Source organism: Pipistrellus kuhlii, unplaced genomic scaffold, assembly GCF_014108245.1.
Source record: "Pipistrellus kuhlii isolate mPipKuh1 unplaced genomic scaffold, mPipKuh1.p scaffold_m20_p_6, whole genome shotgun sequence".
Taxonomy (NCBI): Eukaryota; Metazoa; Chordata; class Mammalia; order Chiroptera; family Vespertilionidae; genus Pipistrellus; species Pipistrellus kuhlii.
This window is the reverse complement of record NW_023425562.1, coordinates 25,719,781-25,747,509: the sequence shown is the minus strand read 5'-3', so window position 1 is coordinate 25,747,509 and position 27,729 is coordinate 25,719,781. Positions and strand designations below refer to the sequence as shown.

Here is a 27,729-nt window from a genome sequence, read left to right as displayed (position 1 = left end):
CACTCTTACATAATTCCTTAAAATAAGTCAACCGAAGCCTTCAGTGCATAACTATACAAAAACTTTTATTCATTTGCACTAGGGTTGGGTCCACTGCCAACAGGGGACCTCAGTGCCCAGAAAACCGACTAACAGTACCAATCACCTTGTAGTGGACATTCACTGGGGGACGTGCGGGAGAGAGGTCCAGCAACACGTCCTCCTTCGGGAGGTCAGTGAGGTACGGCCACCCTGGCCGACAGGCCTGGCTCCTTGGAGAGGGCGGGGATTTCTGGAGGACCTGGGCTGAGGGACCACATGAGCACAGAAATTGTTTGTGAAGCAGCATAGAGTTCTGAACGAACCATTTATAAATGGGGCATAAATTCCTTCGGATGGAGAAGCACTGAGCAGGAGTGGATGGCACCTCAGAATAGGTCAGAGAGGAATCACAATCGAATGCTGGGTCACTCCCAAGAGCCCAAGTCCAAAAACTTAGGGAACAAAGAAACACAGATTGGGCAGAGTTTGGATGATTCCAAGTCTGAGAACCAAAGTAGCATCTTAATAAACACACACTTCAAAAGGCATAAGGCAAACACAGCATTTCTGAGTGATCGTGTCCAGTCCACTAACCAATTAACAAATATGTGCAAGGTTATCAACTCGTCTCCTTTTGCAAGACAGAATTAACATTAAAATATGTGGTGACATGATATGCACATCTTCAACCTCAACAAGAACATATACATGCCATCATTATAGTCCTGCACATAATTTATAGTATTCTGAACATGACTTTATAAACCATCGTCAAATTACTATTAAACATTAGTACCCAAATACAGAATTTAGAAAAATTATTTGAATGTTTTAATTCTACCATCTCCAAACTGTGAGCTCAAAATTCGGTCTACACAGAGGGCTCACAAACAGGGACCCCGATGTGTCCACTTCACCCTCAATAATTGCCTCTCACACCAGCAGCCTGCCTGGTCTGCCAGAACATGGGTGAGAATTCGGCTTCCTGTGATGAGAAGCCCACTTCTGCCCCACAGTGACAGAAGTCGACCCCCCTACAAGCACCATTCAAAGGGCTGGGAAACAGCCTGTCACATAGCTCTCAGAAAGGGAAAGTAGGGTATTTAGATCTCTCTCGAGGCAAATGCTAAAACCCCGAAGCTGAAAGACCCCTCTGGTTTTACTACAGATCAAGTTGTATTTGACTAGGGGACCTGTTCTCTATTTCCTGCACAAATCTGTTTTTATAACTGCAACTGGTGCTCCATGGCTCAGATGAATGGGACAAGGGATGTGCACACACAGGCACAAGTACAGAAGAGGGGTGTGCTTTGCTCGGAAGGCAATCCTCGCCTCTCTGAAGCACTTTGCTTAACAAGGCAGTTTTAAATAGTACAGCCCCTAACTGGTTCCTGATAGAATGTCAGAAAAAACATGTTCAATGAGTGCACCCAAAAGTCTCAGAAGAACTTGGGTGGCCTTCTGAGCAGAAACTGAGTAGGCTCTCACCCAGGCCTGCAAGACCATGTAACAGAGTCTCACGGGGACCCGATGGGAGGCACCGCCCTTGGGTCCCCCAGTAGAGGGCAGCTTTCACTGCAGGTCCTGTAGGTTGACAGTGCTGCCTGTGCATTGTGTGTCCTCAGGCCCAGCAGCCCCTCCGGCTGCAGGATGCACCTCCTGCAAAACCAAGCAGAGCAATGAGGAGGTCAGAACGGGGGCTGAGGCAGTGCAGGACCACTTGCAGGAGGCAGCATCACAGCCACTCACCAACTAGCAGCATAACCTGCAGGGCTGGCCAGCCAGGTGCTTCTGACTTATCTTAATTAAAAACCATTCCACCTCTTCCTTTTAGAGCACATGTGTCAAACACAAGGCCCGCGGGCCGAATCCGTCCCGCCAGGCCTTGCAATGTGGCCCGCATCGCGCTGTCATCACTGCACTCCGCTGTGTTTCCATCATAATGACAGTTTATGACTGTTCAGTAAACCATTCGGCCCAAGATTTAGGCTGGATTTTAGATTTTGACCCCTTCTCTGATTGAGTTCGACACCCCTATTTTAGAGAAATGGTTCTACCTCATTAGATTCAAGGCTTCAATGACCAGCTTTTGGCTATTTGTATCCTACCTGATGTCTCTAGGAGTGATCTTGTGAGTGGGAACACCAGGCAGCATGTAGTAGGCACTAAAGGGGCTTTCTGGATGTCACCACTGCAGCAGTCTGGGAGCTCCCACCTCCACTCCCACCTCATATCAGTGCTTTAGTTAAAATTTATTTTTGACATTAAGGAAAATGTTTAACCCTTTATACACCATAAGCACCTATAAACAATTTAAAAAGTCATTTTTCATAAAAATTTTCAACTGAAAATATTCAAGAACACCAGAATTGTAATATATTTATTTTTAAAATATTCATTGCAAAATTATATTTTTAATTAAATTCAAAATATCGTGGTGGTTGGGAAGGTTTCCATTTTGGATGCATGGCAGTTAACTGGTTAATAGCCCAATTTCTATTTCTATGGATTTTTAAATATATATTGTATTTAGGTCTGTTAGAAATTTAATAAGCTAGATACTTTCATTATTTTATATCCAAATCTGAATTACCACACAAGCTACCTATGCCCAGGTTAACCATTTACTTAAGGAAACTAATTTGTGTGAGTCTATTTTTCCACCCATTAAAACTAACTTCCCATAGAAGAAAGTGACTAGAATTTCTCTTATATAAAATATTTTAAAGAGTATGCTCACCTTATTTACAAGTAGGAGCTACAATGACAGCAAATTTGAGCTTTAGTCTTATCCTTTTATTTTCTGCCCATTTACCCACCTTTTCTAGAAAGCTGCAAACATCCAGGCAACAACCCAATGGATCTCCACCCGAGGCCTACCTCAGTGCCAGCCCCTGAAGCGGAAGCTGTGTGACAGTCTTACTAACAAACCCAAAGACGTGTAGGACATCAGACCTGGAGGACATAGACGGGCAGACCAATGGCAAGCAGGGGGTGGAAGGTGGAAGACTGCGGGCTCAGCATCACCGGCAAGACGCCTTCACCTGAGGGGCCGTCCTGGGAGGGAGGCAACAGCACATGTTTCATCAACCAGGCACGAAAGCATTCCTGCCTTAGCCTGAGGAGCTCTACCAGTGCCATATGCAGAACTGGTCCCATCCAGTGCATCCAGGCAAGACACCACCTCGACTCCGGTGAGGCCCGAGAACCCAGCAGCAATTGGCATCAGGGGCTGGGAACTGATGCCCCTCCTTCTGAGCCTCATCTCTCACTTTGATCCCAGCCTAAGGCCTAGGGGGCTAAGCGAGGCCTGAACCACCTGCCATCTGGCTGCTCCTCCCTCCTCCCTCCCAAGCCCTTCTGGAACTTTCCTTACTCTCCCACACTCAAATGCCTCCTCTCAGCCCAAGTGCCAACTTCTCTCCTGAGAGTTATTCTTGAACTCTGATGGAGGCTCCAGGCACCTCTCCCTCGGTGTCCCACTGCTCTCCAGCGGCCTTCTCAGACCACACAGGTAGGCCCGTCTCTGCCTTGAATCCAACCCTCAGTCAAGCTGGGACTATAGATGAAAGGTCTTTGCAAGAGGAGCTATCAGGCCCCTAATTGTCCAATCAGAAAAGGAACACTGTTTAACACTTCACTTTTCATCTGCATGTCAGCCTGTGGCCATCCACTGCTCCCATCACTTAATCCTGGTGTCACCAGCACTACCATCAGTATCTCTCATTCCTTCCAGTCTCAAGAACCTTCTGTGACAAGCACTGAGCACTCACTATCATTCCCATCTTATATGTGCTAAGACGGAAGCCCCAAGTGCTTAAGTAGCTTACCCAAGACTACCCTAGCAGGTAAGGGAAAGACAGATTAAAACCCAGGTTTCTCTACCTCAAATCTGACATCTTTAATTGGTGTTTCTTAGAAAAATAGCCACAATTCCCTTTCCAACTAGCTCCGGTGGTACCAGCTTCCCTGCAGTCTCCATGTCAAAACCGTGAGTCCTGTAATCTTCACTGGGGACCTGCTTGCTGGCTTTGACCACGTTCAGAAGGCTCAGACTCGTGTCCCCCCCCCCCCCCCCCCCACTACCTTTATCTTGAAAAAAAATATTTCATTTCTCTGCAGGCAAGACTCACCCCCACAAAACTCTCACATCTGCTTCTCGTTTGCTACAACCGCCTGGCCGTCCACTGGCCTGTCTTCCCGGGACCCCTCTGGCTCTGCCCAGGCCATTGCTGCCTCTCTCACTTATCTGAACCCTACAAACACTCCACAGCCAGCACAGTCCTACCTCCTCCATGGGCCTCTCCCAGGCCTACAGGCTCCACAGGCCGGACTCCCTGCTCCCTCTGCCAGATCAGCTGAGGACTCAGATGTCCTATGGCATCTCTAACTGGGCCTCCCTGGCCACACAGTGCTCTTTGGCCCCAGAATACCCAGGACACCGAAGACTGCTCAGTGAAGAGGCAGGATGTGATTGGGTCAGGTCAGAGGCGCATATCCTCAGCTTTTAAATCTTGTCTGTTCTAAAACCCAAATTACTTTATGTCTCTATTCTGGCCCTTCAAAAATGAGACTGGAAATCAAGTTGTACACAGAGGTGTGGAGGTGAATGTGTCTAGTGAGCATTTGTGGAGTGGCTGCCAGATGCAGAGTCTGCTGGGCCAGGGGCATAGTCTAAGAGGTGGCTGGCCCTGCCCTTCAGGGACTCAGTTTGGTAAAGAATGAAAATGGGAAAAGAAAAAGAAAAAGCTAGCACCTTTAATATATAAAGGCTACATCTGGTGTGCTACCAGCAGTGCCCAGAGATGAGGATGACGAATGCTGCCTGAGGAAGCCCCTGCACCCCAGCCCTGAAAAGAGAAGTAGGGTCTGGGGAGGGGCAGGCAGAGTGAGAAGCCAGGCGCCACAGCATCCACAGCTGCAGCGCCTGTCTGTGGCCAGCCTCAGGCAGCCCAAGCAGCTGCAAGAAAGCCACAGGGGGCCTTGCAATGGAGCAGGCATGTGTCTCCACCTCAAAGAATTCCCGCCACGGTACAGAAGACAGAGCACATGGGGAGGGGGGACCAGACACATACAGAGAGCTCTGACACAGATGCTTCGATCTTAATGAAGAGAAAAGCTTGAACAAATGTAACTCAATGGGTGGGATGAAGGGAGAAGCTAGGGTTATGGACAGATGACTTAGGATATAAAACAGGACTTGGAACGGTGGTGGAATGGCCGTTCACTGAGAGAAAGGAGCACCCAGAGACAGAGCCCTGAGGCCTTGCCCACGGCTCTCACCTGGACACCTCTGAGGCCTGCCTCCTCCCAGCTCGATGGCTCTTACCTGCAGTAACTGGACCTGAACACATTGCACCCCAGCTGCTGGAGCTGGTCCTGGCAGACCTCCGCCGGGCACCACAAGGTTCCCACACAACCAACCACTCTGGTTTGCATACAAGTGAGTAGGAGTGACTTTGCCACCTTTCATTTTTCTCTGAGTAGACCCTGAGGCTCCTAAAATGAAACAAATCAACAATGCACTGTACATGTGCTGTTCAGGCCCTTGCCTTCACAGAGGCCACACTCTGGGGGAGACAGCCTTCCCATTACCTGTCACTGCACAGCCCCGCAGAATTACAATTACTGAACAGGGACGGTCATGAGGTAAGAAGTGAAGAAAACAGGAGAAAGATTAACAAACTTATTATATGTGCCGCTTGGACAGACAACATCAGACTTCAGCTGCAGGTTTCTTGAATGTGGAGACTCTTCCTTACTCTCCAACTCCAACAGCTCCAGGCATGCAGGAGGTTTCTGAGACCACTGAGAAAAACCAACCAATGGAGCAGCAGAATCATGGGAAAGGGACAGGAAAGAAAGCAGGTAATCGCACCCACCTTTTGGACACCTTGGCACATGCTAAATGGCTGCCATATCCTTCAGGCTATTTCTGTTTAGCTTCCTTTACAAAAATCATCACTTCATAAAAATAGGGTTTTTAAAAAATTAAGTACAAAGCAGAAAGAAAAATCCTGACACTTAGAAAGGGTTTTTCTGACACTCACAATGTTTGTGAGCAGCAGGAAATCCCAGGCAGAAACCAATGGCCTAGATTCAAAGCCTGGCTCCACAACTGAGTCTGCTACCTATGTTTTCTTCTAGGGCAAAGGACCTGTATAGACACTTCTCCTAAAAGGACATACAGATGGCCAATAGACATGAAAAGATGCTCAACATCACAATCATCAGAGAAATTAAAATCACAATATCACTTCACACCTTTTGGGATGGCTATCATCAAAAAATCCACAAACAAGTGTTGGCAAGAATGTGGGAAAAGGGAACCCTTGTGCACTGTTGGTGGGAATGCAAGACTGGTGCAGCCATTGCGGAAAGCAACATGAGGTTACTTCAAAAAATTAAAAATGAAACTGCCACTTCACCCAGCAATTCCACTGCTGAGAATTATCTGAAGAAACCAGAAACACTAATTCAAAGGGATATATGCACCCCTATGTTTATTGCAGGATTATTTACAAAAGCCAATATCTGGAAACAGCCCAAGTGTCCATCAGTAGATGAGTGAATAAAATAGTCGTAATACATTTTACACAATGAAATACTACTGGGTCATCAAAAAAGAAGGAAATGGTGGGAGAGAAGGAGAGAGGGAGAGAAGGAGAGAGGGAGAGAGGGAGAGAGGGAGAGAGGGAGAGGGAGGGAGGGTGTGTATCTTGCCCTAGCTGGTTAGGTTCAGTGGATAAGAGCATCGGCCTCTGGACGAAGCGTCCTAGTTCATCAAGGGGACATGCCTGGGTGGCAGGCTCAATTCTCAATTGGGGGGGGTGGGCGAGGTGCAAGAGGCAGCTGACCAATGATTCTTTCTCAACATTAATGCTTCTGTCTCTCTCTCCCTTTCCCATCCACTCTGAAAACAATAAAAATATACACACAAAAAAGAAGGAAACCTTATCCTTTGTGACAACATAGATGGACCTGGAGAAAACATTATGCAAAGTTAAATAAGCCAAAGATAAATACCATATGATTTCACTCAAATGCGGAATCTAATTTAAAAAATGAAGCAAAATAGAGACAGACTCATAGAGAGCAAGCTGACAGCTGTCAGGGGTGGCGGGGGAGGTGGAGGGATTGAGAAGGGAAAAAAGAACTCATGGCACATGGACAATAGTGTGATGAATGTGGATGGGGTGAGGAATGGGAATTGGAGGTAGAAAGACATGGAAGAGGGTATAGGAGGGATAAATGGTGATGGACAGAGACAACTTGAGGTGGTAAACACCCAATACAGGGTACAGATTATGTGTTGAAGAATTGTGCACCTGAAACCTGAATATTCTGTTAATCACTGTCACCCCCCAAAAAAAATTTAATAAAAAGGGGGGGGGGGGAAATATACTATAAAATATACTTATTCACAATGAAAAATTCTCATATTACAATAATAGTAAAAAGCAGATAAAAACATGGATGTGCCATTTCTTCACCATTAGGCTGTTTATACATATAGAAAAGTGTTTAACATCAAAATGTTAGTAGTTTTCTCTGGGTGGTGGAGCTGCGGGGGAAAGTGCATAAAAAATGGTTTTCCAAAGAGTAAACCATTCACTGAACACGAGTTCTTTGCTTACTGACTCTGTGCCACACTCCAGCTGTCCCCATTTGTCCTGCTGACCAGCCCTCCACCAGGGCACCGCCAGGCTTTCATCACCAACAGCCCTCAGCATGCCTAGGTCACAGCACAGCGGTCTCCTCGCTTCACCGTTTCTCTTTTTCGAAACCTGCATGGAGATTCTCACTAAATTATTCCTCTAGATGAACTTAAAACAAGTTTGGGGTTTTTAAGTTCCTTTGGGATTTAAAGGAACTGAAGAAGATGTAAATTAATAAAAACTAAGTGTTTCTATCCAAAGTATCTGGTAGGCCTTAAGCAAGATCTCATCCAGGCCCAGTACATATTCATTGTTGGTGATCCCAAGATACTTTATTACTTTTGTTGCCATTATGAGATCTATCCACTGGCTCAGTCACCATTCTGATCTCAGCTATTCTCATTTCCCTGTTGGAGGAAAATGAAGAAACCTCTACCTGCTCTTTTTGTCCCTAACTCCCCCGCCCCCCACCAGAAAAGCAGCTGGAACCATCCCTTAAAAATATCACATCACCTTTTTAATTATGCCTCTAATGTTTTCCCATCTGACTCTGAGTGAAAGCCAAATGACAGTGACCTTGAAGCCCTCAACAGCCTGGCCTCCCACCAGCTTTTTACTTCCCAAAGCTTTCCCCTAAGTGGCTTTGCCAACAAACGCCTTTCCACTGACACTCTCAGGAGCTCAACCAGAGTCCTTCGCCCCAATCCGCCAATGTGCTCCCTTCTTCACCTCCTGCATGTGTTGCCTTCCTGGAGAAGCCTCTGTCTACCTTTTTAAAACTGGAAACCATCACCGGTCCCTTTCCTTGTTTTGTTCACATTTATCACACGATTTACTGTTTTATCAAATGCTCCATCCCCACCCCACCTCCAATCAGAATGCAAGCAGTGGTATCTGTTGTTTCAGACACGCATCAGGTAAATTTATCTGAAGGAAGGTATCCCCGTCTCATTTTTTCAGCCAAGGTTTATGTCTCCTCCATTCAGGTTCTACAGTTGTGAAATTTCCTCCTGGATATTTTCTAATTTTTGTTGCTATTGTAAGGTATTTTCTCCATTGCATTTCCTAATTAGCTACTGCTGTCATACAGGACACTCCAGATGGATATACATTTGTTTTATAACTGGCCACTTAAATATATTTTAATTGCTAATCATTTTCCAATAAGCAATCAAATCATTTTTAAGTTATTTTATGTCTCTTTATTATGGTTCTTATGCTTCTTTCTTGCTTTATTGCAATACAAGAATCCCCAGAACAAAATTAAATACCAAAGGTAATAATGGTAACCAAAGTAATTCTTGCATGTATTTAGAATGCCTCTGTTAACTCTCCATTAAGTATGATTTTTAACTCTTCATTTGGCTACAGAACTTTATATACTCTATTTCCATCAGTAATGGATATCAATTTTTAAAAAATACAGAATCTGTTGAGAAAAATAATAAAGTTCTTGACCGACCTATGATAAACCCAGTAGCAACATTAAATTGTCCTTAAGCTAGACTAAACCTCACTGTTCAGATGTTCAGAATATGAGGTTAAATACACTGAGTGGCCAGATTATTATGATCTCTGAACACATAATAATCTGGCCACTCAGTGTATTTGTATCTCAAATGGGTACCAAAAGTATTCTAGACTTTTGTTGGAGATCAACTACCAATTTGCCCTGAGCTTTCTATCAGCCAGTGCATGATTTATAGTATCTTTCATATCAAATAAATGAGGTAGTCAAGAGAAGTACACTGAGTGGCCAGATTATTATGCGTTCAGAGATCATAATAATCTGGCCACTCAGTGTATACTGCCAGACCCTATGTGTTTTGAGAACATTTCCATCATCAATCTACAGGTCCCCTTTTGGGGAGTATCTTTGTCAGGCTTTGGAATCCAGATCATGGGGTGTTCCCTATTTTCCACAAAAGTTCTAGAACAGTGACTACTATAATGTTTCATGGACAAGTAGAAGCTGTATAACCAATGGCAAGCATGAGATTCCAAAATATTAACTTCATCCACAGTTATTGGTCATCTTTAATAATGATGATTTCTGTTTTCCTGAAAAATATGCATTTTGTTCAAGCACTCCAATTTATTGTCATAGAGTTTATACAATATTCAGTTATTTTCCATTGAATCTTTATTATTTTGTGAAATTTAATTATGCCTTTTTTTTTCTTGGTAAAACTGCTCAGAAATAGAAAATGACAAGTTACAAGCTGTAACCACATACGATTTTTTGTTTGACGCACACAGAATGATTTTTTAAAATATGAATAGATCATATTTTAGCATCAAAATCCGGATTTCTGATTCTTCTTAGATTTGTTCTTCTTCCATCTGTCTTGAAATCAGCTTATTCCACTTAGTTTCCTTTCTCTTATTTAACAGGAAGGCACCCACAGGCATAAACTCGCAGCTGGCTTCTGCCACATCCCCTATCAGTTTTTACTTTCATCCTTAACAAGTGGCTTGTAAGATTCAAAGTGCTTTAAGCATTTTACCTTATTATCTCACTTTACCCCCACAAGAATCCAATATAGCTGCTTTTATTATCATTTTACAAGGGAAAAAACTGAAGCACAGAGAAGCTGCTTGCTCAAGAATTCCAACTTTTAACCACATGCCTATCTATCTTTTCTATGAATATTTGTAATTAGCTTTTACGTCTTCTTTAACCCAAGTGTTGGGTAGGTTTTCTTTTGCTTTTCAAGTAATTTTTACTTTCTATTTTACCACAGTATGGTCAAAAACGTATAGTCAGGCTGGGGGTTTGTGCTTAAAGACTTTGTAATGCTTTTCTTAATGGCCAAATTCAGTTTAATTTCTATAAATATTCCATAGTCATGGAGTATGATCTATTGAATCAACTTTACTACTCCCATTGTAAATATCTTTCAGATCTTTTTCCATATGATCTGCAAATAATGAATTAAATTAACCAATTTGGATGTTGCTAGGTTTTTATTTATCCAACTCTAGATTTCCATCAGTTTTTACTTTCTATTGTTTGATATTGTAAGCCTTCACATAAATATTCACATAAATGGTCACAAGTCTTCTAGTATATGTGAAGAGCAACCAAAACAGAGACAATCTTCTCTGCCTAAGTGCTCATCTTTAAACTGTGTGCTTGCAATGCTAGTAGCATTAACCCTGCTTTGTGATTTTTGCTTGTTTTTCTTTTATTTTCTTATCCTAATTTTAACCTTCCTAGATATTTCCGCCCAGCAAGTTCCTCTTCTAGACAAGACATAGTTGGGATTTTGTTCTGTGACTCAGTAAAAAAAAAGTTAGAGGTACTCTGGCCAGTAGGATTCAGCTGGTTGAGAATCATCCCGTGCACGGAAAAGTTACCAGATCAATTAATTCCTAGTCAGGACAAATGCCAAGTTGTAGGTTCCATCCCAGTCAGTGTGTGTTCGGAGGCAACCAATCAATGTTTCTCTCTCACAGATGTTTCTTTCTCTCTCTTCCTCTCTCTCTAAAAGTCAATTAAAAATATATTTTTTAAAAGTCAGGGGAATCACACTTTTACTTGTAAATGAGGGTGACTCCCAACATTGCTGTTTACTATCTCTTCCAGTAAGTACTATATTTTCTTTCTTTTCCCCTGCCCTTAAAGAGTAGAGAGATATAATTTACAGTTCTGAAACTGGTTACATTTTTTAAAGTGTAATTGCTAACTATTGGCTCCAAGAATAAAGTTTCTCTCTATTTTTTATTCTTGGTTTCTTTTGAGGATTAAATACTGAACATTTAAAAAAAATGGCACAATTTTATTTTCCACGCTCAATAGCATACCCATGGGAAGGATCTTAGATTTTAGACCCTGTATCTTATTTTTCAAAACATTTCAGATTGCACATTTTCTAAGAACTGGTATATGCACATTAGTACAGACAAATGAAGTCCTATGTTTAAATTACTTAAATCCACTAACAGTCCTGTTTTCCTGTAACTATATCATAACCCCTTTGTCACAATCACAAAATGTCTGTTTTGTCCCCTGGTAGCAAAGATCAACGAGCACACCCAGAGCCCAGACCTCAGTTTCTCTATCACTCTCCAATAAAGGAACAAGGCTCCTTGGAGAGTGGCAGACTTGAGGACTGAGTTAAGGATAATATAAGATAAGCCTGACAGGACCAAAAAGTAAGATGTCTCACCAAAACCACAAGGATGGAGACACGTCAAAAAGACACAAGAATCCAACCAAAATAACATCTAGTAGCCAAAGCTGGAAAAATTTGAGCAGAAAAATAAATATAGATAATATTGTAATTATTGTAATATTGTAAAGATTATAATACAATATTATTATAATATTGTAATAGTTATAATACAACTAGAGGCCCAATGCACAAAATTTGTGCAAGGGGCTCAGCCCTCACAACAGTGGTAGCTGCCTCGGCCCTCGCAGTCCCAGCTTTGTCTGGAAGGTCGTCCAGAAGGACGTCCAGCTGTCTGATCTAATTAGCACATTATGCTTTTATTATTATAGATATTGATAACCTAAAGGATAAATACCTTTGCATCCATAACTAACTAGATAAATGATCGAATTAAGTAGATAAATGGGAGAGAAGAGATAGTTCTTCCTTATAGAAGAATTCTAATTAATTAATGTACAAGAAATGAAGGAAACAGAAAATCACCTTAAGAACACCAGAGTAATAAGACAAGGCAAGTCCACCCTTGAGTGCTGAATTATTAAGAGCCTGAAAGAGAAAAAAGTTATCTGCACAGTGTAGGGGAATGGATTAACCTTGCCCAAAATGAAATATGGTCGTTATTCAAGATTCCAGGAATGAATCTCAAGGCCCTTGAATGTCCTGCCTGGAAAGTAAGTTTACCTGGGGCCCTGGCCACTCCAGATAGTCTAACAATATGACTTAAGGTGGAGGCCTTGGGGCCCTGATGAATGGCTGGAGAGTACGACTCAGGTGAACTGTCCTGAGTTCACCTGCTTGGCAATACCGTGTGTTGTCACACAGTGGGAGAAGCAGCACTGTCCACAACTCCAGGGAAAGGCTAACTGGAAGCTTCACTATAGAAAATCCCCTGCATCCTGCTCTATTCCCTTGGCTGACTTTATTCTGTATCCTTTCACTGCAATAAACCATAACCGTGAGTTCTGAGTCCTCTTAGAAAATAACTGAACCTAAAGTGGTATTGGAGACCATCAAACTTGCAGTTGGGTATACGAAGTGAGGGTGATCTTACAGACCCTTGAGATTTGCACACCATCTCAAAATGTCTACCTCAAAATAAATATTTATTAATTACAAAGGAAAAATAATAATTTCATAATGGGAAAATCTGGCAACAATACCTTAATCCAGTGACAAAGGTTATCACAACCTGTAACAATATGTAATTACATGTACCTCGATATGATGCAATAAGAACAACTCATTTTTTTGTTCCAAAGGTTCCATAATTTTAGTCAAATCAAGAAAAAACATTAGACAGACCCAATGGTGGGACATTTCAGACTAAGGGACAAACACTCTTCACAGGCACCATGAAAGTCAAAGAAGGGCTGAGGAACAAACACAGATAGGAACTATGGCACTGTGACAACCAAATGCAACGTGGGATCACAAACGAGATCCTGGAACAGAAGAGACACTGGTGGGAAACTGGGCAAATCCAAATAAAGCCTGCAGTCTATGATCAGAGTTAGGTAAATGTGCTGTCACTATGGAAGAAGCTAATATGAGGGGATGCTGGGTAAACAGTACCACAAATGGAGGACACAAATAGGTACAATACATAATAGTGCCAAGAGGGAAGCATTTTCTGCAAACTAAAATTCTATCAAAATAAAATGTCAGAAGAGAGAAACACAGTCCCAAGGGTTTTGGAAAAGGGAATGTGGGCCTATATTTACATTTCTCTTTCAGAAGAGTGCTTTGCAACGACAGTATGTAGGTAGCAAAATGTGAGCCTTTGAACTTAAAGAAAATTCTTCTACTATCTTCACATATGAAGGCTAAATACTTGGCAGGTTCCAGATTTCTATTTCCCATAAAAGTCTATAGAGTGTTTAAAGCACTTTGACTACTATTATAAGATGATAAGAAACCAGCTCATTATTTTGAAAACTGACAAACAGAAAGATTTAGACATTTATCCTGACTTTCCTGTATGAACTATATCAGGATTAAAAAAAAAAAAAAACTGATGAGAAGTTGCTCTTTACAGAAGTATTCTAACTAGAAATGAGAAAGGAAAGACAGAATATCATCTTTCTGCAATCTCTAATAGATCCAGTCACTGACCATCAACAGCTGCTAACGACACAGGACAGACCACCTGAGGCCAAGGCCCCTGGAACAGGCCCCACTAAAAGAGTTCTGCTAACCCCCAGCCTACCCTAAGAATCAAACTTCAACCAGATCAAGCCTATTGATGTAATTACTAATTTATAGGAAACATAAAAGACTACACTACACTAAATACAATCAGCAAACTCCACACTGGCCAGATTCTTCAACAAATACACAGGAGAGAGAGAAAAGAAGAAACCTATAGATGTAAAAGAAACTTAAGAAACATGTCAATCCATAATAACATATGAGCCTTACTTAGATTCTGATTCAAAGTTATAAAAACATTTATGGGATTTGAGACAAAAGTTGAATACTTGCTACATATTTATGATAAGAAAATCGTGTTAATTTTTAATGAAGCAATGATAGTATGATTAATAGGTAGCTATTTTTATTCAGTGTCCCTGAAAAGATATAAAAGATAATGCTGAAATATATAAAAATGTAAAACCACATGTATAATGCTGCTTCAAAATAATGCAATGGATATAACATGTATTATAGTCCTAAATGTTCATAGTATATTTTTTTCCTTTAAACTGAGATTACCTATCGGATTAAGTAAATTAGTATTTGGTTTTCATCATCAACTTTACCTAATATGCACTGAACTGATCAATAGGAAGTTATTATTTTAAAGAAAAAGCCTTATGTTAATAAGTACAGAAAGACATAAAATTATATTGCTAATCCTACAAACCTCCTGATGTTTTATAAATACATTTTAGATAAATATAAAAGACAAATTAAATATAAAAAAGTAATATTAAAAAGAATTCACCTTTACAAAAGAATTTACCATAGCTTCCTTTAAGCACTACATCTCACTATTCCACTTTTAGGAAGAATGGACAAATAGATACATGAGGCCACAAACTACTAGCAGGTCTTGTTGGGTCCACTTAGTGTTATTCAAAAATTCAAAAAGTTGCTGACGTTTTAAAATTAGATTTCAACATAACTCTGAACTGAGTGCCCGTGACGCCCCCGCCACCCAGGGCCCGGCTCTGTGGACAGCAGCAGCGGTCCTCAGGGTTTTCTCCACACTGAGCTCAGAGGCCAGCAGCCGTTTAGCATCAGATTTCTATCTCTACTTTTCTGACACCCGGTCTGCTTTGCTCTTTCCTTTGCAGCCTACCAGGTAACAACCACTCATTTTCACTCACTTTTTTTTTTTTAGGTAAATAAAATATGTCCACATTGATGCTGAGAATTTTGCTAGTAACTTTTTTTTCACTTAAATTCACATAAAACTAAGGAGTTGATGAAAAGGCATTTTGTACATAAAAGTAACAAAAAAACACAGAACACACTCATTCTGTGTGTTTCTTCTGTCCCTAATTAAGCCCCAACGTAACGCTCGGAACCCTCACTCCCCAGCTCTGCAGCACACACAGCCTCACCTGCATTGCTCCCAGTTCCTTTCTGCTTTTTTTTCTTGGCTAGTTGAATGGCTCTGGAATCAGTTCTTGCTGAGCCCCCACTTTCCTGAGATCAAAGAAATGTGTGTCAGTCACTTGGCCCAAACAGCAACGGGAGGGTTAGCAAAGGAGCTACTGAGATGTAGTAAGTGTGCTTCCTAAACAGAGTGGAGTCCAATACTCTGAGAATCTCCAGCAAAGGCTCACTGAGAATCAAATGCTACATCCAATTATAATGATAGCTACACAAAATCAGAGTTGGAACAACATACATAATTTTATTATCCAGAGAAGCAAAGTTTATTCCTCCAAAGTCTAAAATACTAAAATATTTTATACAGAAACTGTTTTAAAAAAAATGAATTACATACTTCTCTGCTGTCTGAAACAAATAACCACCCTTCTTTCAGTGATAATTCACTGCATTAATTCAGTCCAACATTTTTCAGAGCCTACCACACAATACTTGTATGGCAGATCTGGGGAAGTCCTTCCATAGACCCACTGCAGAGGCCACTCTGGCGGCAGGTTCTCAACTCAAAACCTTACATACCAAAATAATAATTAGTTACTGAATTTTGTAAGATTACTGAGGGAGCCAAATAGTATTTAAATAGGACTTCAACTGTTGTAAATCTGTGAATGTTTTTGTAAGAGAAAGTTTGTACTTATCACTAGATAAAGAAAAAGAACACCCCTAAACAGCTCATGGCATACCTGTAACCCATTCACCACACACCATCTGTGCTCAGAGAATCGAGGCAGCCCGTCACACAGCTAGCGAGAAAATGAACAAGGGTCAGGTTCATGGTCATGGTGGCTCCTCCTACCTCCACCCACAGTTAGGCCTCTGAGGATGCAGTGGCACCAGAGAACAACTGTTTCCCAAGGCACCAAGGCCCTGCACTCAGGTAGTGACTCCCCACGCCATCGGCCATTCTGGCCCAGGCACCTGCACACCTGGCAACTGCTGCAGCCACCAAAGCAGAGGTCAGCACATGTTGCTATGCCCCCACTAGTGAGACACCAGAAGAGGCTTGACAGACAGAGATGGTCAGACTCAGACATAAAAAGCTGGCTCTATGATATAAGTTCATCACATCCCTCAAAAGTGATCTTATTTCAAAGGATTAAACTTTTTGTTAAAAATGTGATAAAATAAAGATTTAACATTTTGAACAATATCATCAAATTTAATCTGTGTCACAGAGAAAAAACCTATTTGATCATTCCCATCTGAGCCTGAGGAAAATGTCAGCCTCAAAGAACCTTTAAATTATTTTTAAATTAAATTATATTAAATGTATAGCTGACAGATATGATGATATTCACTGTCAAGCTTCAATACTGGAGAACTACTCATAACCCTCCAAACAAAGGTTCACAAACCACTCCCTTTTCCCTCAATTCTAGTGTTGTTTTGTTTTGAATGATTTTTAAGTTTTCATTAAAATTTGAAAGGCAGATGATGTCATGACTCCTCTTCCTCTGGTTATTAGTAAGTTTTAGGACTTGTTTTATGTGAAGAGCACAAAGGCAGAATATTTCAACATTATGAAATACTCCCAATTTTTTCAAGAAAAGAAACATATCACACAAAAAATTCAAAAGGACCTTAGAAATCATCTAGCCAATCCCCCTCATTTTAGAAATGAGAATTTAAGGCTAAAAACTAATCAGTTCAGACTCAGGATCAGAATTCAGATTTCCAAACTTGTTAGTCCAGGGCTCCATCCTTTCACAAAGTGTAAGAAATGTCTACACATAAATAATTCATCCAGATCATCCTCAAAATTGAGTGAAGTAAGCTAGGCGGCAGTGACTGAATACAGCACATCATACCAAAGAGAAGCTGCCAGTCCCTGCACTGAGGCCCGAGTCTTTCTGAGGACTGTGCCTTTCTCGAAGGCCGGAAAACACAGGCCAAGATACCTCTCTGTTTCGTTCTTGCTGCCTGACAGCACCAGGGCCAGGAGGCGAGTCTGGTTCCACTTTGATTGAAGTCAGCAGTTCGGGGACACTGGTGTTTCCTGGTGGGGTGCTTGGAGAGGTCAGTGTGGTGGTGTTCGCTGGTAAACTGCTGCCGGAGGTCAACGCCTGTGGGTCCTGACTCAAGTTCTTCACAGGCAGAGCTACCAGACAGCCTAATGCTCCTGCACTTACAGTCTGCACGTCATCCATATTGAAGTTGCTTTGCTGAAGAACAGTGGCTGCTGTCCCAAGAACAAGAGGGCTGTCCAGGCTTGGAGGAATGTCATTGTGGGCCACCAAGACCAGTGGGTCCATGGGCCCTAAGGAACTATTATTAGGGAGGTTCCCTCTGAGAGAGGAGCTCACAGAAGTCACATCTATAGTCAGGATTCCAGAGGTCAGCGCCTCGTCCGAGGCCCCCGCTGCACCACTCCCATCAGCAGGTGCATCAGAGAAGAGTGCGGCCAGGTCAATGTTGTTGAGCTCATTTTGGCCTGGGCTGCTTAGTTCACTGCTGAGTGGAAGAGAACTCGGAGCTCCTAGCTGAGGAAAGTGATCTGAAAAGGAATGAGTGCACTAGTTACTACATGCCCTTAAAGATTAAGAAGTTTTATTTGTACTCAAGATGTTAAGCCACCCATTAAAGGCACCATATACAGTACTGCCTTCCTCCTGCCCCTGCTACGTGGCACATCGAAAGTGGCCACAGGCTGAAAGGCGGCAACGTGATGACATCAGACATTTTACATATGTTGTCTCAAATCCTCAAACTGACAGGGATTTTTCCAGACAGAGGAAGTGACACAAGAGTCTAAATAACATTTTCTAAAGTCACATTGGTAATAGGACTTGAACCATGTCATTCTCGCTTTAAATCCTGTACTCCTTCTGCTATACCACAATCACTACACCTGAAAAGATTAAAACTTTCCATGGCACACCAATCTTCAAAAGTCAGATACAAGGTGAATTCTGGTGCTGAGGATATTTTTGGAATTAGCTTGTATCAGCTCATTCCTCATCAAACTGTATGTTTCACTCAACTAGCTGCCACTCCAAAACAAATTTGAGTCATCTGGGGGTGAACAGTGGTGAAAAATTAGGTCTGTGGGACCCAGCTCTAGGGAGCTGCAGAGAACTGTGACTAGGTCCCCCAGGCACTCTGGAGGTCAATTTCCTTCCCCTTCCACCATTGTATTCCCAACCTCTAATACTCCTGCCATGATCATTCTGAGGGTGCAGAGTCTGTCCGACCATCTTTGTCCCTCAATACTAGGCACAGTGCCTGACCCTAATGCAGCATTATAAATTATAGTACAAACAATTCCAGTAGATCCCTCTTCATTTTGTCTTATGTACTGGGCCAATACTATAATTATTTGTTAGCTAATTAAGTAACTAAAATGATGGGAACACCCTTGGGGAATAATGAACATTACCATAATTTAAAAAAATTTCAATGAATATTCAAATTGGGGGTTTATGCACAAGTACACCAAATCATCCCAAATCCGAAAACAAACAAGGACCTGATGTTATTCTTTCTTAAGAAATTCCTGCCTGCAGCTTCTAGAATGGCCAGGGCCCAGCCAGAGGGAAAAGGCTATCAGTTCCTGGATCTATTCCTTCCACCCCAACCATTAAGCTAATCCCAAACTTATATTTTCTGGTTGTGGACACCACGTCAGCATGCCTATTATATTTTTCATGCAAACCTATGAAAGAATCTATTCTAGACATCCGCACCCAAAATAAATTTCAAATAACCAAATTTGGAATATACTTTCTTTAGTTGTCAAATAGGAACAATATATTATTGCTTCTTCATTAATTATCTCTTAGTACCAATGAAACATTTGAAAGAAAATGGTAGTGGTTCTTTGGAGAAATTATAAAATAAAAACTCTCTCTCTCAAAACTTTCCAAAAAACCCCTTGACAATCTTGAGAATTCAGCTCCCTATGAAACGATTATTAATAATCTCAATGCAAATAAGATACCAATTTGTTCACAAATTTTCCACTTAGCATTTTATTAATTCCACATTACTGGAGACCTGCTATGTGTAAGAGCCAGGTATTTTTTAAAAATCACTAAATAAACATTAATTAATAGAACATGTAGCCTAAGGTTATAATCATGACCTTGCTCCAGTCTTTCTTTGCCCAGGTGACCCAGGCAAATCCTTCTTATTTCCACCTCAGCCTTCTGTCAGTGGCAGAGTGAGGAGGAACCCCCAATCTCAGGACCACTGTGAGGAGGAACTCAACAGCAAATCCTGGGGCTGCCATAGCCCTGGCAAAGTCAGTCCATACTATATAGGCGTTCCAAAGCATTTATTTCTCACACCTGGCATCTACCCCTAACTTGTGACAGGGAATAATGACACACTATTAAGTCAATGTCACATCATAAATGCGGAGTGTGGAATAAAGGCACTACAGAAGCACCTGAGAGGTTCTCACCCCCAGAGAGAAAACAGTGCCGTTGCTGACTTTTGAATGAGCCAGGCTAGGAAAAGGGAAGGAGCAAAGAGGCCAGGCGCATGGTATCACAGAACAACAGCTCAGAGCTGGGCAGGTAGAGACAGAGACAGGAACCTGATCCATCACTGAGGGCCTCTGAACACCAGCATGTGACTAACTTCTGTGAGCCAAGGAGACAGCCTCTAACATGAATCCTCAAGACACCTAGTCTAGAAGGGCAGCTTCTTTGAATGCAAAGCTGAATAGCAATCACTGTTACAGCCAAAAGAGGGAAGAAGTGACCGTTAAACAGGATTAAAAGAAGCCAAAGGACACAAACATTCACTGAACTATTCATCAAGCTCTGCATTTAAAAGATGAGGAAACCAGGGCTGGCAGACCTGTGCCCTGCCTAGGATCACACAGCTGGGAAGTTGGCTGCACCCCAAGGCTGGTGCTACGTGTCACCCAGGTGGCAATGAGCAGGGCCTGGTTAACATGCTCAGGTAACTCTATGGCTAGCCAAGATTTCACTGGCTAGACACAGCAAACCGCTTCCCCCTACTCCTCCACCCTCCACCCCCCGCCACACACACACATGCCCCAAAGAGCAGGGTGATGTGAGCAGGGGAGACAGCCATGTGGCAACCCAGACCCCTCAACATCCTAACTGTAGGACTATGCAGGATTCTAAGTTCCATGCCACCATGTAGCCAGATAAAAAAGCCCTCGTGTGCCCAGACACCCCCTCTGGAGAACTGTCGTGGTTCCCGCTCAGCCCTCACACCCCTGCCTCAGCCACATCCTGAAACAAAACTCTGTTCTTGTTTTCAAGGACTTTCCTCAGCAGCAGTATGGAGAAGAGTCAGAGGGTGTGCTCAGAAAGAACAGGACTTAGAAAAAGGATCCAAAGACAGAAATGATGGAGAAGCAGGCTTAGAACTTAGGACAGAGATCACAGGAAGATATAGATTTTGGAGACATATGCAGGAAAAGCCAGAAACATGGAATATTGAACACTCTTCAAGGTAAGCACTTCAGACAAGGATTAGAGAAGCAGAGCAAGTGGCAGCAGAGTCCATGCTCCCTGGGCTGATAAGACCTCACTGCACTATACTTAGCCTAGGACTCGCCAACTTCTGAAAGGAGCTAAGGATGGAATGATACCTTTTTGCTTCTCTGAACAGGTCAAGCTTACACATCTTTGTAGCTCCCTAAGAGGGACATAAATCAAGCCAACCTGGGTGCCGGCTGTGCTGCCTGACCACATGTGCTTTCATACTGTGCTTGGAGGTAAAGAGTCTATTACAGCTGGACACGGGGCAACGGCTTTTTGGAGCAACCACGTCTTGCAGGTGTTTCTTGGAGTGAATGTAGAGACTGCTACGAGCGGAGAACCTGGCACAGCACCCTGGAACAAAACAAATGATAAGTGTTAAGTCTATAGGTTATCAAGGAACCAATGCTGACATTTCCTTGTCATCTATCTATATATATATAAAAGCATGAGCAGCCATTATGACCAGTCGCTATAACATGCACTGACCACCAGGGGGCAGACGCTCAAGGTAGGAGTTGCCCCCTGGTGGTCAGTGCGCTCCCACAGCCAACCTCTCCCAGCGGGTCAACCTACAGTGGTCCCTCCCCACAAGCTAGCCCCACAGGCCCTGAGGCCGAGGGACCCCACCCATGCATGAATTTGTATACCAGGCCTCTAGTATCAAAATAATGAGACAATGCATGGCCATGTGTTAGCCACAAGGAAGGGGCATACACTGAATACCTCTTGGAGCAGCATCATAAGAAATTAAATTTGAAAGCAAACTCTATTTTAAAAAAGAGATTTGAAGTTTCACATCATTTGTATATAAGATGTGTGACCCTGAACAAGTTAACTCTAAGCTTGTTTGTTGACCCATTACCCAGGGCTGCTGGAAAAATTAAGTGAAATTAAGTGTTAAACAACTCCTTTAATGTTCAAGTGCTAAAAAATTTGTACATCTCTATCAAGCTACAACTATTAAAACCACCATAATTCTATGACATTTAAGGTTAGAAGCAACCTCAACAGATCTCCACTATTCCTATCAGTTTACCAAATTAATGCCCAGAGGGACCAAGCAAATGGCCCTAAGTCAGGAATATAAACTGAGCCTGGAACTGGCACTGCCTTGACTACTCAACTGCTTAACCAGTAGGTAAGAGCACAAACCTGCATACAGGATAGACGAAAAACAAGAAGATTCAAAAATGCCCTGATTTTCCACTGTTGGAGCTCTACACCAAGGTCTTCTCACAGCCTTAACAAAGAAAACACAAACCTGCTCACTGGATGGGTTCTTGGCAGCTTATGACCTGGCAGGGACATGTAGACAACCAGCTGTCCTCACAGCCACCAAATTAAACAGGTAACTAACTAGAGCCACAGATCTAATAAGTACCCTGCAGGGACAACAGTCAAAACAGGTCTGATTTTGAAGTCTGTTCTTTCCAATACAATGCTCCCAAGATACAACAATTAATTAAAACCAAGTAAATCTAATGCTACAACTTACACTCACCTTGCCCTTAGGCAACTAAAACGAACCTTTAAACAACTAAAAATTACAACATCGATGTGGATATGGTGCTAGTTGACAGCTCAAAGTAATGTATTAAAATCTACCTTCCACAGGGCACTCAAACGGCTTTGTGCCCAGGTGGGTGATGCTGTGGCCTTTTAGATGCTCTGCTCTCGTGAATGACTTCCCACAGCCTTCGACGGGGCAGATAAACCTCCGATCGTCATCGTGTTTCCTGCCAGGACAGAAAAACATGACACGAATTACTCACACAGCCCAGAAGCCCCAGGCTTCAAAATGATTCTTTGTTTAAAATTCTGCAAAATAAACCAAACTACAACTTTGCATTTAAAAAAAAACTTTTATCAGTACATTTCAGAGAACCTTAATTGTGTCTCTAACCCACATGGACAGATTTGCAATTTAGCCACCCTTTAATTAGAAATTCTACTTTACTCTAATGACCTAGCCGACCCCAGAGTCAGACACAGAAAAATCTAGAAAGAGCTGAGTCTCAATGTACTGATAAAGCTACCTCCACTGTTTAGGAATCCCAATAATAAAAAGCTTCCCAATCCACAGAGGGCAACAAGAAGTGTGCATAAGATCCACTAAAAGGCAAAAGGACCTTCTCAAGCCCATGCATAAACACTGCCTCTTTCTGAGTAACATTTGTATATTAAACACTCAAACTCCAGCTATGTAAGCATGGACAAACTGCCCACCCTTTTGAGTCCCACTGCAAAACAGAGAGTAAGAACATCAGAGTCAAAGTTCTTGGGAAGATTACATGAAATACACAGAAGTGCTGAGCAGCACCTTCTTATAGGCTAAGCCTTCCAAGGCCGTCATTATCACCATGGAAAGTTGGTATTGACAGGAGGAAAGCTTATTCCACACCATAATTTTCTTAAAAATACAGAATTGTACATAACAGGTACCAATTAAATTTAAAAACAAGTACACACAGGAAAAAAAAAAAACACAACTGACTTTGGGTAATCAGGATGCTCAGCAGTTTCCTTCTTAAAACTTTCTGAATTTGCCAAATTATCTACATTGTCAAATTATCTTTAAGTTTCCTTATAACTTAAAGAAATCTGAGATAGTTTATCCATAAGCGTCTACTACTAAGAAATTCATTCATTCATTTTCAAAACTTATAATTCAACCAAAATGTATAGATTACCTTTTGTGCCTCAGGAGTTTAGACATGCTGGTAAAGGTCCAGCCACAACTGTCAGAGTCACAAATAAAAGGTCTTTCACCTTAGAAAAGAAAAAGTTACAACATGTCACTATAAATGGCACGCTACCACAAAGACAGATCTTGGTTCCAAATGACTTTGCATTCCCTAGCTCATTACCTGTATGACTTCTCAGGTGAATTTTCAGGCGACAGGCTTTGTCATACTGTTTGCTGCAACCAGGAAAGGAGCAGGAAAAGAGCTCCTGCTCTCTGAAGTGGGCTCGGTTGTGGGAAAACAGAGCACTCACCGTGATGAAGGTCTTCTCACAGCCTGAACGAAGAAAACACAAACCTGCTCACTGGTGTGGCAAAAATCAGAAGACAGCTACACTAGCCACCATCCAGGACACTGCTGGCACTGAAGCAGACGAGGGAAAAAATGATTCAGAAGCACCTCTGGAAAGTTACTACCACTGACACCTGGCTTTGTAGTAGCTAAACTAGGGCTGGCTAGCACACGAAAGACACCTGTTTAAAATGACTTAGAGATGAAGGATCTGATCAAGGGAAAGTCCTCCAATCACAGCCCTCCATCTACTCCACTCTGTGGCACAGGTCTTGCATACATTTTGTGAACGCAAAGGTCAGTGCTGTTGGTGTGAAATCCAAAAAAATCCAATTAGATACTAAGGAACAAGATTTTGTCTATTAGGGTTGGGCTTGGAAGGGCCACAAACCATCATAATATCTGAGACTTTTAAGCCCTTGGGGTGATGCTGCATCCTCTACACATAAATGTCCTCCCTGATATTCTCTGCAACAGGGACCTGGCTTCTCTTTTTCCTTTTGCCCATTTCCTCAAGGCTCCCTACTTTGCCAAAGGTGGTTACTGGGGTCATCTTCATTCACATGGTCTTTCCCATTATCTCCATCCTCAGCCCCCAGTTAAGCCACCAACCAATGGAGCCGGTCTGAGCAGACTTTCCACACAATTGTTATCCTTTGACAAAAACATCCAGTGCTCAAATAGGTGGAAAATATCAGGCTGCAAGGTGCTGACTGAGTGTCTCCATAGCAGCTCTCTGAAGAGCCTTTAACATGCCACCACAGTGCCTGTAACCCGCCCCGCAGGTACACACTGCACAGCACCACACAAAGTACCGGCCCACAGAACCCTGTCCCCGGCAACACTGACCTGGGAAAATGGGCCTCTCTAAGTGCCCTAAACCATCCTCTTCGCCATGACTCTACTCCCCTGCCAGGCCTTTCCCTGTCTGGGGCTTTGGTCAGATAAATCCAAGCATGCCTACACAGAACAAAACCACATCTACAAACCAGCCCTCTATTCTGACTCTGCATGTGGAGCCCCCTCACCATCCCCAATGCCACTGCCTCTGCCAAGGTCAGCCCTAAGCAAATTCAATCTGGAACATTTCTCGGGACTTCACTGATCCCTCTCCTGCTTCTACCCCATCTCAAACATTGACACCACACAGATCATCTAGCTCAGTGTTTCCCAAAGTGTGGTACACGTACCCCTAGGGGTATGGGAAGAGTTTGGTGGGGGTACGCACTGCACCGTGCTTAGCTGCACCTAATTCTACGTTCTCATGAGTACGAGGGGTACTCAGCGTTATGAAAATTATAGAAAGGGTACACGTATGTCAAAAGTTTGGGAAACACTGATCTAGCTCAAAACTACAGGAAGACCTCAGGCCCTACAACAGGCTAGATCCCTGATTTTCCTAGTATTATACTCAGAATCATGCTCTCTGTGCAGTCTTTAAGCCACGGTCCGATTCCCAGAGTGTATGACAGAAAAGGGTTTCCAATCAGTGGCCTGAAGCCATGTCCTCCACGAAGAGGGCCACATGAAACAACCTACAGCACATGGGAAGGGAACTCTGGAACATGTTGGCATTTTGCATTTCACTCTTTCAAGCTCTCTATACTTGAGTATATTTTATATTTTATTGTGTATCAGGAGAGCATCAAATGTATATAGCATGTCAACACACACGTGGGACTCCCGTGAGGTGCATGCTTGCCTTTTTGTTTTAATGAGTTGGTGGTGGAAGGACCTTCACCATCTGGTTGACCCTCCCACACCCTCCCAACAGCCCACAAGCCCTGCGTGGGCTCTGCAGACCCTCTGCTCCCCCGTCCCCAACTCCCCCTGCAAAGGCCTCTTACCCAATTCCCCAAGCCAACTCCTAGCCAGGAGGGAGCCTTCTCCTCTCTGGGGCGCTCGCGCTCTCGCGCGCGCGCGCGCGCGCTCTCTCTCTCTCTCTCTCTCTCTCTCTCTCTCTCTCTCTCTCTCTCTCTAAGCACCTACACCAGCCTACCAGGGAAAGAATGCCTGGTATGGAAGCCTTATCTCCCCACCGCTGCAGGCCATGGCAGTGGACAAAGAACCATCCCTGGATTTCTTTCCCCCATTGCTGGGCCTCAGTCACTTCATCGGCCACAAGAGGACAATTTTGAGAACTTGACAAACTGTGGAGTCCAAAGAATAAGTATAAAAAGCACAGACTGTGGGCGCCTCACCATCTTAAGGCCTTCCATCTGGACGCCCCACCAGCATCAGAGGAGTGAATGTTTCCAAAGGAGATGGAGGAAAACAAAGGCCTGTCTCATAACAAAACTCTGGGAAGATACGTTCTTTCTCTCACTAACCAGAAGCACCTTCAGGGGGATCTGCTGCCACCGCCACGGGGAAGGGCAACCGTGATTATTTGGTCGCAATCCCCAGGGTTCAGGTGCCCTGGGAAGAACTAGGACACACACACCAAACACAGGAGCTTCCGTGTCCCCGCCCCTCGTGCCTGGCCCACCGAGTGTAAACCCTGCCCAGCCCAGCCCCGCCCCGCCACCACACCCACTCGGAGCCACTGGATGATGTGGCCCTGGGGGGCACCCTCAAACCCCCCGCCCCCCGCAGCCGCCCGCAGGCCCTGCGTTACCGGGAAAGTCACACTTGTAGGGCCGCTCGGGCTCGAAGTGGCTGCGCTGGTGCGCGCTGAGCTTGGCCTGCGTGGGGAAGCGGTCCTCGCACACGTCGCAGCGGAACGAGCTCTCCTGCTCGTGGCCCTTCATGTGCGCCTTGAGGTTGTACACGGTGGTGAAGCTCTTGCCGCAGCCGGGCGCCGGGCAGCCGAAGGGCCGCAGCTTGTCGTGCGACTGCAGGTGCCGCTTGAGCTTGTAGGAGGTGGTGAAGGCCCAGCCGCAGCCGTCCAGCGGGCACTTGAAGGGCCGCCGGCCCTGGCTGCCGCCGTGCGTCAGCAGGTGCACTTTCAGCTGGTGCTTCTTGGCGAAGGCGAGCGAGCACTGCGGCTCGGGGCAGCGGTAGCCCAGCGCGCCCGGCCCCGGGGCCCCGCGGCGGCCCTCGGCCGGGCTCGCGGCCTCCTCCCGCGGCTGCGCGGGCGGTGGGCCCGGGGCCGGCGGACCCCCCTGGGGCGGCGGCGGCGGCGGCGGCGGGCCGGGGGGCGGCGGCGGCGACTGCGAGGCCAGCGTGAGGACGCCGCGGTCCAGGCGCACCATCAAGTCCTGGCCGCCGACGGCCACGGTGTCCCCGGGGGCCGCGCCGGGGCCGGGGGCGGCGCCGCGGGAGCCCTGCAGGGGCCGGCCGGCAGGACCCGCGTCGGCGCCGGGCTCAGCCTCCCGCCGCCCGGAGGCCTCGGTCGCGGCGCCGCGCGGCACCTCCAGAAGCACCACGAAAGAGCCGTCGTCGTCGTCGTCGTCGTCGTCGTCGTCGAGGGGCGGCGGGCTCGGCCCGGGACCTGCCGCTGCCGCCGCTCCGGCCTCCCCTCGCCGCGGCGCCGCCCCGCCATCTTCGGAGCCCCGCAGCAGCAGCAGGCGGCGGCGCGCGGGGCCCGGGCCGGGGGTCGGGCCTGGGCCTCGGCGGAGCCGGCCGGGGCCGCCGCCATGTTGGGCCCCGCGCGGGGTCGGGGTGGCCAGCAGCGCCGGGAGATCCATCTTGGACCCTGCAGGGGCGTCGCAGCCGCCGCCGCTCGGAGGAAGCGCGGTCCGCCCCGCCCAGGCGTGCGCGACGCCGTGCGGCTGCTGCTTCGGGGAGTCCGCGGCGCCAAAGCCCGGCGCCGAGC

The 27,729-nt window shown here is 44.5% G+C and overlaps 1 protein-coding gene and 1 long non-coding RNA gene across 6 annotated transcripts; both read right to left on the bottom strand.

Annotated features, from left to right (window-relative positions):
* Window positions 1-48: 48 nt before the first annotated feature.
* ZXDC (ZXD family zinc finger C) lies at window positions 49-27,729 on the bottom strand. Of its 5 annotated transcripts, XM_036419506.2 has the most exons (11): window positions 26,590-27,728; window positions 23,805-23,957; window positions 23,628-23,706; window positions 22,543-22,673; window positions 21,118-21,288; window positions 17,284-17,969; window positions 16,159-16,218; window positions 15,424-15,508; window positions 5,351-5,520; window positions 2,977-3,078; window positions 49-1,680 (listed from the first exon to the last, which is right to left on the bottom strand). In XM_036419506.2, exons 1-11 carry the CDS (start codon window positions 27,599-27,601, stop codon window positions 1,594-1,596), a joined length of 2,736 nt encoding a protein of 911 aa, XP_036275399.1. In that variant the 5' UTR covers window positions 27,602-27,728; the 3' UTR covers window positions 49-1,593. The 5 variants fall into 5 exon arrangements, 4 of the variants coding, with proteins under 4 accessions (XP_036275399.1, XP_036275401.1, XP_036275406.1 ...); XR_004984527.2 differs by lacking the exon at window positions 5,351-5,520; XM_036419508.2 differs by lacking the exon at window positions 2,977-3,078 and having other exon boundaries at window positions 26,590-27,729.
* On the bottom strand, window positions 18,854-21,065 carry LOC123651561. The gene is made up of 2 exons (XR_006740355.1): window positions 20,476-21,065; window positions 18,854-20,438 (listed from the first exon to the last, which is right to left on the bottom strand). It is a non-coding gene; the product is annotated as an uncharacterized LOC123651561 (long non-coding RNA).

Excerpts from the sequence above, each read along its gene's own strand:
- ZXDC (XM_036419506.2), bottom strand. The coding sequence starts at position 27,601 with ATGGATCTCCCGGCGCTGCTGGCCACCCCGACCCCGCGCGGGGCCCAA. Across the intron at positions 23,707-23,804 it reads TCACCTGAGAAGTCATACAG|GTGAAAGACCTTTTATTTGT; the intron begins GTAATGAGCTAG and ends TTCTTTTCTAAG. Across the intron at positions 3,079-5,350 it reads TTCAGGTCCAGTTACTGCAG|GACGGCCCCTCAGGTGAAGG; the intron begins GTAAGAGCCATC and ends CCTCCCTCCCAG.